General features: G+C 35.2%; 1 protein-coding gene and 1 long non-coding RNA gene across 5 annotated transcripts; both read left to right on the top strand.

The window, feature by feature from the left end:
* Positions 1–539: 539 nt before the first annotated feature.
* Positions 540–6,254, top strand: LOC137830918 (uncharacterized). Of its 4 annotated transcripts, none has more exons than XR_016521628.1 (4): positions 561–1,647; positions 4,000–4,122; positions 4,258–4,519; positions 5,668–6,254. XR_016521628.1 is itself a non-coding variant. In XM_068638326.2 (3 exons), the coding sequence occupies exons 1-3, from the start codon at positions 716–718 to the stop codon at positions 5,845–5,847; spliced, it is 1,374 nt and encodes a 457-aa protein (XP_068494427.1). In that variant the 5' UTR covers positions 540–715; the 3' UTR covers positions 5,848–6,254. The 4 variants fall into 4 exon arrangements, 2 of the variants coding, with proteins under 2 accessions (XP_068494427.1, XP_068494428.1); XR_016521629.1 differs by having other exon boundaries at positions 4,000–4,150; XM_068638326.2 differs by lacking the exon at positions 4,000–4,122 and having other exon boundaries at positions 540–1,647.
* A 1,859-nt stretch (positions 6,255–8,113) lies between these two features.
* LOC137833001 (uncharacterized) lies at positions 8,114–11,755 on the top strand. Its single transcript, XR_011084642.2, has 6 exons — positions 8,114–8,298; positions 10,515–10,631; positions 10,717–10,845; positions 10,931–11,035; positions 11,115–11,205; positions 11,290–11,755. It is a non-coding gene; the product is annotated as an uncharacterized LOC137833001 (long non-coding RNA).
* Positions 11,756–12,210: the final 455 nt, after the last annotated feature.

Raw genomic sequence — 12,210 nt, 5'->3', positions numbered from 1 at the left:
CCTTAATTTTTCCCACTCATTTTTCATTTAAATAAAACCACTCTATTTCCCAACCCCACCTCATCCACTTTCATCAGTTTTTCTGACAACTTTCAATCCTCTCACTATTCATATTCATCCCAAATATTTTTAAAGTACTGCATTTTTTATTCTACATCAATAAATATAACCAAAATAATAAAATTTTCAATTTTAAGAAAACTGATAAAAAATTATAAGGATCAAAATTAAAAACATAATTATTTAATCTGAACTATATTTTTGTTATCTTCGTTTCACTAAAAAAATTACACATTTTTTCTTTAGTTAATTTGAACTATTTTATTTTATTTTATTTAATAATATTTGTTCTAAACTACTCTAATACTGATTAACTTTTATTTTATTTTATGCAGAAAGAATATTTAAAAAATATATTAAAAAGTTAGTTAAATTTAATACATTTGACTAATTTTTCATTAATAATCAATAATAATTGGTGTGGAGTTAAAAAGAAAGAGAAGTATTTATAACATAAATAATAAATATAAACAGATATAGGAAAAAAAGAAAGCATAGAAACAAAACTCAGAAACAGATACATTTCTTATTCTCTCATATTTCTTTGCACAAAAGTCACAGACAAGAGAACTTCAAACACAAACATAAACAGAAAAAGAAACAGTGAAAGAAGAAGAAGAAGAAGAAAGCAACTAATTACGTTTTCCCTTATGTAATGCATCAAAAGAAATCCGAACTCCAGATCGGAAAAGAAAGCACCGGCGTCTCTTCCGATTTCAGACCCCTCCATCATCACCACCACCACCACCACCACCACCCTCACCACCACCTCAACTACCACCACCCTGTCCCGAACCTGACTCCCAACCCCAACCTCGAAACCCTAACCTCCACCGCCCCATACAAAAGACCCTCACTCTCCAAATCCCAAACCCTCCACAGATTCCCAAAACCGCGCCACGCTACCGCTCCCTCCGCCACACCCGCCGCCGCAACTGCCACGTGGCTCTCCTCCGCCTTCTCCCTCCGACGCCGCCTACGTCACCGCGTCCGCCTCTTCCTATTCCTCTCCCTACCATTCTTCTACTTCCTCGTCTCCCACCCTACAAATTCCTTCCTCCTCGATTTCCTATCGGCGTTCTTCTTCTCTGCCGCTCTCTTCTTCTCGCTCAACCTCGCTCTGCCACGAATCCCCTCCCTCCGACTCTTCCTCAAGCCCAAGGCCCGGCCCGCGCTCAAGCTCCCCGTGTTCTGGGCCCGGCCCGCCCAGCCCGAGTTTCAATTCTCCGTGGTTGCGTATTCTAACGGCGACGTTTACGAGGGGGAGTTCAGGGGAGGGAAGTGTTGTGGGAGCGGGGTTTACTACTACAGCATGAGTGGGAGGTATGAGGGGGACTGGGTAGAGGGGAAGTACGATGGCTTTGGGGTGGAGACGTGGGCCAGGGGGAGTAGGTACCGGGGGCAGTACCGCAAGGGGCTTCGCCACGGGTTCGGGGTCTACCGGTTTTACACCGGCGATGTTTATGCCGGGGAGTGGGCAAGTGGCCAGAGCCATGGCTGTGGGGTGCACACGTGCGAGGATGGGAGCAGGTACGTGGGGGAGTTCAAGTGGGGCGTTAAGCATGGCCTTGGACACTACCATTTTAGGTATGGAAATAGTTGGGTTGGTGGGGTTGGGGGATGATAAGTGTGTGTTTGTTGTTTTCATTGAAGTGACGTGGTTTATGGTTTGTGATTAGGTGTTTTTATTCTGAAAGTCACATGGTAGTGAAATTGGGTATGAGGTTGGTTTAATATATGATCAATTTTGGACCCCGAATCAATATTTCATCGTGGAACTGAGTGTGTGAATGTTTTACTTGAGATCGCGGTAACTGGTGTTTTGACGTGATTGTGTGGATTGGGTAGTGTGAATAGGACATGTGTGTGTTCTAATTGTTTGTGGGTATTGATTGACAGATGTGTGTTGGCTTGGATTGTTGGAAGTGTGCTTTGTCTTTGGTTCCTTAGGTTTGTGGATTATGGGAATTTCTTACTTCTGGACAATGTTTTGGTGGCCGTGTGTATGTTTGAGTTTCGTTTTGCTGTTTAGCTGATGGTGTTTGGGCTTTGACAAATGGGAATGGTGTTGTGCCGGCTTTTGTTGGATGTAAACTTATCGCATGCTTGTTTTGTTTTTGTTTTATTTGTTGTTTGTGTGAAGCTTTTGAGTTACCTTGGCAGGATTTGTGCGTGTATGAGTTTTTTATGTGATGCTATTTTGTGTACCTATTGGTAGCAATTGTGGAGCATAATATGTCATGCACTTATTGCCAAGCCATTGCTTTTTTTTTTTTTATCTTTTAGGATGTTAATTTTGAGTGTATCGTTAGCCTTTTCCGGGAAGAAACTAAGTTGTAAATGGACCTAATACCGATAGCATATTATGCTAATAATGATAGTTTATTTCACCTGCATTGGCATTTGGCTACCAATTGGCCAGCTGTGTGGAAGTAAATAAGTGGGAGTTTAATATTGAAATCAAAGATAAGATGCAGCAAGCATGAAGTTGGTCAAATTGCTTTGAATGGATGGCGTGAGACTGATACTCTTGGTTCAAAAGCGCCTGTATCCACTACAACTATTTTATAGAAAGCCACATTCATTTGTGGTGTCTGACTAGTTATCTGATACAAAACATCAGTGTGAAATCCTTCCCTCTTATCCTACTACATTTAGTTTTAAAGCAGTAAATATCTAGGGAGTAGTAACTTAGTAAGTTTAAGTTTGTGGGGGAGATGAATCGTGAAGTAGGTAAAACAAGCATGCTTCTTACTCTGATCATGGTCTAAAGAGACCATCGGAGCAATCATTTCTATCTTCCTGGATCAGTAAAACACAAATCGATTAGAAGGGTACAGATTGTAGAATTATCAATTCAGTAATGAAGTAGTATTGGCGGATATCACATATGTGATAATTCCTGTATCTGTAATCTTCTACGAGGTGTAAAACAGGGGACATTTTTCATAGGAAGTAAAAGGAAAAGGAGTCGACAGAAAGCATTTTGTGATATTGTTTGAGTTCATTTTCATTATCTTAGTGAATAATCTCATGTCCTTCTTGAGGAAAACCATTTTAAGGGAATACATTATTTCCTTATTATTTTATATTCCTTTTTTATTCATTTTTGAATGAAGATCATATAATCGTCTATAAAGTAGACAACAACAATGTAAAATCTTAATGCATAAAAACTGAAAAATTTAAAACGTAAACAATATATGTATGTATTCATGCTCTTAGGAGTTATCTTCATTATTGCTACTTTTGGTAAAAAGGTATCTGCTCCCAAGGATAGAATCGGTTTCAAAGGTGCTTTATACCTCTCAAACTTTAAAACAATAGGGTATTTCACAACTTGGCTTTGTGATCTTCAGGTCATGTAGCAATAATTCCAACTATTTGGATGCCACGTAGCTTAATTTGGCAAGCTTCTACAAGTGTGGTGTCTTTTCTTCTTCTTCTTCTTCTCTCTGTCTCTCTCCCTGTTTATTCCACTTAAGGAAATCAGTCAGTTTAAAACAAAAAGGACTATTTGTTCTCTGATCAGAGCATGTTGGTTGGTACTGTTACAAGCGGAAATAACACAAGGGCAAGTCAGGAAATGGGAAGAGATAAGAATAATTCTGTTATGGAGAATGGACATGTGTCAAGTGATCGATGATTGTGGGCAACCAAAAAAGTGCGATGATGAGGATGGTGAATTCATGCTTGTGGGATTATGTGTGAGATAGCAATTAATTATATAGTATCTGAGAGGATTAAAGAGGGTTATGGATATTGTTGCATTCTGTTTCTTCTTTCTAGTGTCTCTGTAGTTGCTATTGCAATATATCAACCTTCGTCTTCATTGTAATAGACCCAACATTACAATAATACATACAAAGCTTTTACCATATACACCGTCATTCATTAATTCATTATTTCACTTCTTAAGTGATTTTTACCTCATTACAGGTACTTTGTTGTGCATCTACCACATTACAAGTATCAGTGAATAGGATCTTGGGCATGCAGTTAATGAAATTTGGTGCTTAATCCTATGATGCATGAGAACATTCTTCTGATTTTTCCTTGAATGTGGGTTCCTCTCTTCTAAGGATCATTGGTGTGTTATCAATGAATTGAATTATGTAGTGCTTTGTTTGGTTCCTTTTTTGTTGCTCACCAGTAATATTTTTCATTTTTGTTGTAACTAATTATTTCTGTTATCAGAAATGGGGATGCATATGCTGGGGAATACTTTGCTGATAAGATGCATGGGTATGGCGTATATAGTTTTGCAAATGGTCATTGTTACGAAGGATCCTGGCATGATGGCAAAAGGCAAGGTCTTGGAATGTATACATTTAGAAATGGAGAAACCCAGTCTGGTCACTGGCAAAATGGAGTCCTTGACATTCCCAGCACACAGAGTGCCACCTATCCTGTTTCTCCTGTTGGGGTCAATCATTCCAGAGTACTAAATGCAGTGCAGGTACACTCTACATTTGTGACTTAGTTTACCGTAAGTTATTGTTAAATGTTCATTCCTGATTTATCATTAAAGAAAAAAGACGTTTAGAATGATCAGTCTGGACGATTCCATTTTGTCATTGGTGCTTTTCTATTTTATGACAATGTAAAAGCATGAACCAGTCTTCTGAGGTCATTGCACTATCCTCTTTTTTGAGAGATGCTTAAACTACACCCCTTCCCTTGAACACCTTACTAATTTTGAATACAAAAAGCCTAAATAGTTATGAAATGAAAAGTTATAAATGCGCCTCCCAATAATATTTTATATTTTTTATAGCTGTTATTATCACTAGCAATTAGCTTTGAAAATCTATTAACAACTTTAGTATTTTAGAAGGTCAAATGGAGTTTTATATAGAGCTAGTATTGGCTTTGAAATTTCATCTCATGAAATTGATAGTGTCAATCATGTCTAGAATCACAGTGAAACAAAAAACTCTAAAATATTTTTTTTTCCATTAAAATAGACTCAAATGTAGATATATTCATCTTTCAAGGGTGGGGAGTGTATGTATTTTAAAATAAGAGGGGAGAGATTATAATTTAAGCATCTGTTGAAGGAAAAAAAATTACTCTACCTTTTTTATGTGAAATGTTTTAGTTATGCATTCTTATGATTTCAGTTACTGTCCTGTATCTCATGCTTTCTTGTAATTTTTTATTACTGAATCTGCAAATTTGTTATAATAATTTTCTTTGGGTGTATTTCTGTCTCCAAGGTTGGTTTCTTATCTTCATATGAATGAGTGATTTTTAAACTGAAATTCCAATAAAAAATGTAGTGTTACACACACAAGAAATTTAGCCAGAATTTTCACAGATTTCAGCTAGATTCAAGGGTTGTTGAATGAGATATGGTAAAAGTCCCCCATTTATTCAATAATAAAAAAAAGATGCCACTCATTCTGTCTGAAGTTCGGTTATCTACAATTTTTCCATATGGACAAAGCTGAGAGAATTTCAGATACTTGAGCATTTTCTTTTATATGTATGAAATTAGTTCATTTGAATAGAAGGAAAGAAGAGACAAAATTAACTGCAACCAGCTAGTTTGCATCACGAGCTTTCATTACATTATCAATAACGTGTGTGTTTGTGAACAAACAGGAAGCAAGAAGAGCAGCTGAGAAGGCCTATGATGTGGCCAAGGTAGATGAAAGGGTGAATAGAGCAGTAGCAGCCGCTAATAGAGCAGCCAATGCAGCTAGAGTAGCTTCTGTCAAGGCTGTGCAAAATCAAATGCATCATAATGTTAACAGCAAGAGCATCCCAATCTCCATTGTGTGAGGGTATCAGCTGCAACTTTTGTTACAGTAAAGATGCACGAGTTTGTTGGAAGAGATCGATATTTTAAATTGCACCCTTTACACTGCCATCATCACCACAGGCTGAGAGCAAGCAGATTTATTATCCTCTGCCATAAGTCTTGTATAGAGGGAGAAAGGGTGATATGCCTTCCACTTGGTAAAAATCTACATATACACATATTTTTTTATTTTTCCTTTGCCTACATGTAAATTTATGTAGATGTAAATGCTGTGGTGTGGGTGAAACCTCAACCCAGCTACTGTTGTAATATCACTTGGTAAAATAAGGAGAGAAACATCTAGCTCAAAATCTTCTATTTCCCCTGCTTGATATCTTTGCTTTTATCTGACTTTGGAATGAGATATGTTTTTTTGTTACCTGTTTAACTGGAGTTCTCCATTGGTTTTGTATTTTGTAACTTTAAATGGTAAATATGAGAGTTTACAACTATATTTTGTATCAATAATTCTGCTTGGTGTAAAGGTTGAAAGAGAGATTAGCTTAAAGTGTTTTGGGTGTGATGTTTTGTTTTCTATTCTAATGTCTGCACCTTTTATGTTAACTGAAAACAATGCTCTATCTTTATTCAGTGGGACTGGGAGAACATGTGAGAAAAGCTGACTAGTAACAAGTCTGAATTTATTAGATCTGTGAAATTTATTTGAGCTTTCAAAAGATGCATGAGGCATTTGGTTTTGGGGATTGAATTTGAAAACATTTAGAAAGAAGTTCTATTGAACAGAGTTATTATTTAGTCATCGGAAAGTGTTAGAATTGATTTTCTATCAGGAGAAGAAGAGGGCCTTAAAAGAGATTTTGGATATCAGATACCTATATCGTGTCTTTTTTGCCAAACTGAGTTAAAAACATGGATTAAAAAAAGTGTATGGTAAACTTTTTTGGTTAAGATCACGAGTATATTTTTAAAAAAATATAGTATATGTATTTTCAGGTGAAGTTGGATTTTGTTTCTTGCCTAAATTTTAAATCTCCAAGATCCAAGATACTTGCAATGAGTTATTAGTTTTTTTTACGTGAGAGATAATTTTCAGTGTGGATTGGATTAAGATCTTAAAATATATTATATTGATTTATCATTAATGTGAATATTATAATATAATTTATACTGAATTTCTTTTGTTGTCCATTTCAATACTTTAGTTATTATAATTTTTTTTGAAGTTTGAAGTAGAGACTAAAAGAACTTAGAAACATATTTTTTTTTCTTAAAACATATTTAATTATATTTTTTTTAAATTGATATCAGACGGGCATGAATATTATATGATTTGAAATACTTTATTATATGTGCTCTCTTTCATTCTAAGATATCAAATAGACGTGTATATCAATCTTCATTGCTGTTGTTGATAATTGAATAGGTGGCAATGTGTCTGAGACATCCCATCATCATCATCATCTTGAATGAAAGACAACTTTATAAATTAAATTTGAAAGTTGATTGGATGCAGGTAAAAAATCATCGATACAGAAAGTCTGGACCATTATTTTGCTTGATAGAAGAAAAACAGAGTATTGACAAGAGGAATACTTCTTCCAATACTTCCTTATTTTTTTACACCCCAATAAATTTTGTATTTCAGAAATGTCCTTATATAAAAATGTTCAAATATATTTTTTTGATTGTGTAATGTGAAGATTTACTACATTACGGAATTTTAATATATATATATATTTATATATATAAATAAATATTGTATTTCAGATTACATAATCTGGTTTATCTCGTTTCAGGAGTAAGTTTTGGATTTTCCAAATCTGAACACATATTTCAATTAATTTTAGATTATATAATATAAAATGTAATTTATATTATAAAATTTTAAAGATATTTTTTAAAATATATTTTAAATTCTATAATTTGAAATATTTTTGTTTGTATTGTAGAATCTGAAAGATATTTTTAAATTTGGAAATATTTTTTGAATTCTATAATTTAAAAATTATTTTTGAATTTGAAAATATTTTTCAAATTTTTTCAATCTGAAAGGTACAAATAGAAAAAGGAAAATGTTAACCGCTTATCTCATTGCTCTAGTGTACATGGCAAAAAAACAAATATTAAATTATTGTTACGGGGCCCACAATTTTTTTTAGAAGGTTTAATCTTTGGTTCAAATTTCCATTAGGGTTACGAAACGTTTCCTCTTTCAATTTCTTCTTTTTTTGGTGGCTGAACACTCCCTCTTTCAATTTCTTCTTCTTTTGGTCCCGTGGTTCACCAGTGCACCGTTTACTCTTTGAATTTCTTCTTCGCAAAGGTCTCGTGGTTCTCCAGTGCACCGTTCCCTCTTGCAGTTTGTTGTTGTATTGGTTTCCTGTACCGTGGTTCCTTGTTCTTCGTCGTCGTCGGCCGGTGTTTGCTCGGTGGACGCCTCCATCTCTTTTCACGGTGGTTAGGTGATAAAGGTAATATATTTTTGATTCAATGGATTATGAAGTGAAACATTGTTGTTGTGTGATTTTGATGATGTTGTGTGATTTTGATGTTGTTGTAGAGCCTATTTTGATTCAATTTTAGTTTGAGTTTCGTGTTGAAGGAAGTTTGAAGCTTTTCTTCCTTGAATGTTGAATTGTTGGTATTGTTGTTATTACTAGACACATTGATATAGAATTGATAAATTTTTTTCACAGTGATGAAGTTAGAGCATATAAATTGTATGGTCTAATCTTGAACAAACAAGTTTGGTAATTGTTGGTTTAGGGTTTAGTAGGAATATGTGGTTGGGATAGGCATGAAGTGGGCAGAAAGTGCGTTAGATAAGATTTTTAGAGTCCATCCGCTTATTGAGTGTGATTGTATAAGTTGGGAGACCATGAACATTTGGCATGTGCTCCATTTCCTGCATCTATTGCATGTTAAGCTTTGAGGTTGTTGTTAGTAGAGGATAATTGTTTAAAACACTTTGCAGGCAAGGCCAATGGCCAATGTAAGAATATAATTCCAAAAGCCCAAATTAAAACAGCTTCGTACAACTAGATTAATTGAAAATAGAACACGATAGGGTAACCTCATCATAAAAACTACACGCAAATTACTTATTACCCCAACTCTGTGTTGTGCATAAATATGTATTAGGTCTTTCATGTTGTTGACAACCTCCGAAATTTGTCAAGCATTGTAGCATGTAATATATTGGTTGAGAAAATACAAAGCATAACAAATCAAAGGTTTTCTTTATAGTACTCAACATTTGACATACACTTTTAGGTAGAATTTAATACCATACCTGCAAACATCTCACATATGTTTCAGAAAAACCCAAGTCATTAAGCGATTGCAACTCCAAAATCTGTGGAAGTTGGCGCCATGCTGTCAATACCCTGATGCAAAATAAACATTACATTAAACAACTCAAGTGTCATTGTAATTATTTGTTACCTAGATGTGACATAGACTGTTCTAAGCAGTAGATACTTTTTAACCAATCATTGTTATAAAATGCTCAAAAACAGAGGGTGGTTGACAAAAGGGAATGAAAATCTGAATTTGTAATCTATATTTAAGAAATTACCATGAGATGCTTTTAATTTTGTATAGCATGATTGTAAAAATATGAATGTGTGACTTTGCATCTCTGTATGTATAAAATATGTTATTTCTGTGAAGCAGGGCAGCATAATGCAACCAAACATGCCCATGGGGTAAAATGTCATATTACAATAAGATCTTTTTGTTTCCAATTTTACGGTTAATGATTTCCAACAATACTTTTTTTTCCTGTGATTTTGGCCCTGGTTATATATAGTTGGATAGCCGTTCAATAAACCCAATAAATATGAAGAAACATAGTTTGCACCATATCCTTTGTGTTGAGCTGTTGTTATCCATCTATATACCGAAATCACAGAATGCAGCATGAGTGTAGGGCAGTGTCCAGTGATCACAAATTCACTCAATTTAGAGGTTTGTTGTATGTGGTGACCCTAGTATGAATATGTGGTGACCACATTAGACTTCCTGCACAGTCCCTTTGCAAACTTATTCTGGAAATGTGAAGTGTGTGTTGGTGTTGGTTTGGGTGGGCATGATGTCGGCAGAAAATGCGTTAGATCAGATTTTAGAGTCCATGAATGTAAGGCAGTGTCCAGTGATCACAAATTCACTCAACATAGGGCATTGTTGTATGTGGTGACCTTAGTAGGAATATGTGGTGACCTTAGTAGGAATATGTGGTGACCACATTATAGTTCCTACACAGTCCCTGTGCAAACTTATTATGTAAATGTGAAGAGCGTGTTAGTGTTGGTTGAGTTGGGCATGATGTGGGCAGAAAGTGTGTTATATCAGGTTTTGAGAGTCCATGAGTGTAGGGCAGTGTCCAGTGATCAGAAATTCACTCAACTTAGAGGATTGCAGTATGTGGTGACCCAAGTAGGAACATGTGGTGACCTGCATTAGACTTCTTGTACACACCCAGCGAAAACTTAATTCGTGGGAATCTGTTTTTAGGTGATGTTCTTTGCAACGGGGTTGTTCATGGTTGATCAACTTCAAAAGAATGGAAGGGCCCAACGTTTTTCCTTTAACCCTTTTTTTTGCTGTGAGTGGATTGTGGAATTTAAGTTTTTGTTTTCATATGTATACTTTCTATTAATAACACTACATTTTTTGTTGCATAAAGGATCGTGTTATTGAAGAAATGAAAACAACTTCGGAAAAGAAAGAGTGGGACACGAAGGATTACTGTTCATTTGCAAAAGATTTGATTCCATTTGAATCACTATCATATTGCGATTTTGTAAGTTTGTATTATATAATTTTCTATAATGATTTTGGGGCATAATTTTTTATGTGTTTAATTAAGTTACATTATTCACTTTTAGGTATTCATCCCAACGGTGCACAATGACCATTGGTGGGTCTACGCGTTTAATTTTCATAGTAGGGAATTGCATGTCTTGGACTCCCTCGGCCATAGAAGGTGAAAACACAACAAAATTGATAAAGTCATGGTAAAGAGTAAAAGATGATGTTTAGTAAAGAATGAAGCGATGAATTTGGTATTTGATTTCTAATTTCTTGTATTGTACGATGCAGGTTGTGCAAGTTGACCATGTGTACAAAATTCTTGACAAGTTCGGTGGAGTGAATAGTCCCCCCCATTAAAGTAGTCAAACAAAAACTTCCTATACAGCCAAACGGGTTAGTATTGAAATGAAAACTTTTGTTATTTTTATGCATATTCATATGTAAATATTTTTATGTGCTTTCCTGTATGTAGTTATGATTGTGGAGTATTGGTTTTGAAATATATTGAGCTGTGGAATGGTATGGTTGACTATGACGGGAAGACGATGCCTGAATACAACAACGTACATATTTGTTCCCTTCACTAGTAGAGTACAAATTATAACTTTTATTCTGCACTGAAAATTGATTTTCAAAATTAATTTCAGGACGAGCTTCAAGCATTCCGTCAGGAAATGGTTTGTAATTGGGTCCTTGATGCACGTAATGCAGAACGAGAAAATTTGTTGAGGGAGTTCAACTTTCGTGGAACTTTAGAATGATGGTGGTTGAAAGTGCGTTGCATGTGAATCTGCATGTTCTGCAATTGTGTAGTTATTCATTACATGTTTTAGTGTATCCTAGGAGCATTCATAACTGTAGAAACATAATGGATTACATACACTTCCATTGAGTTGAACAATGTGCGAACTTTTTAATGCTAAGAATTGAAGACGAATATTGTTGTACCATATGATGCAACAAACCTTCTAATTACACTTAAAATTAGTTTCCATCATTTGTAATTATGATGACAAGTTTTTCCATAAATGATTTTATTCGTATTCAAACCCAAAGGATCCATTAGCAGGTGCCACATACTGTGGAAGGTTAATTTAACGGTCGTTCGTGGTTAAGTATGACTTCGTTCTTAGTTCGTTGGACTCAGTAAAAAAAAAGTTATAAATATTTACATTTGTCCATTTTGCTACACTAAAATAAGTTCAAAGTTAACAATATTGAGTTAAAGTTCAAAATTTGGCAACTTTTTTACCAAGTCTTTGGGTAAAACATAAACAACTACGATCAAAGCGAGGAAGACAAAATTTCATGATACTATGCCTAAGCAACATTCCATCCAAATTTTTTTGTGCAAGCTCAAATGGACCCCCCCTTCAGCACTGGCCTATTTTCGCTCAATCCAAAAAATTTTGTGTAAGCTAAAAGGGACCCCTTCAGCACTGGACTATTTTTGCTCAATCCAAAAAATTTTGTGCAAGCTAAAATGGACCCCTTTAGCACTGTCCTATTTTCGCTCAATCTAAATTATTTTCGCGCAAGCTAGAATGGACCCCTTTAGCACTGCCCCG

The sequence above is a fragment of the Phaseolus vulgaris genome, chromosome 6, assembly GCF_051622355.1.
Source record: "Phaseolus vulgaris cultivar YP4 chromosome 6, ASM5162235v1, whole genome shotgun sequence".
NCBI lineage: Eukaryota > Viridiplantae > Streptophyta > Magnoliopsida > Fabales > Fabaceae > Phaseolus > Phaseolus vulgaris.
This window is presented reverse-complemented; position numbering and strand designations above follow the sequence as displayed.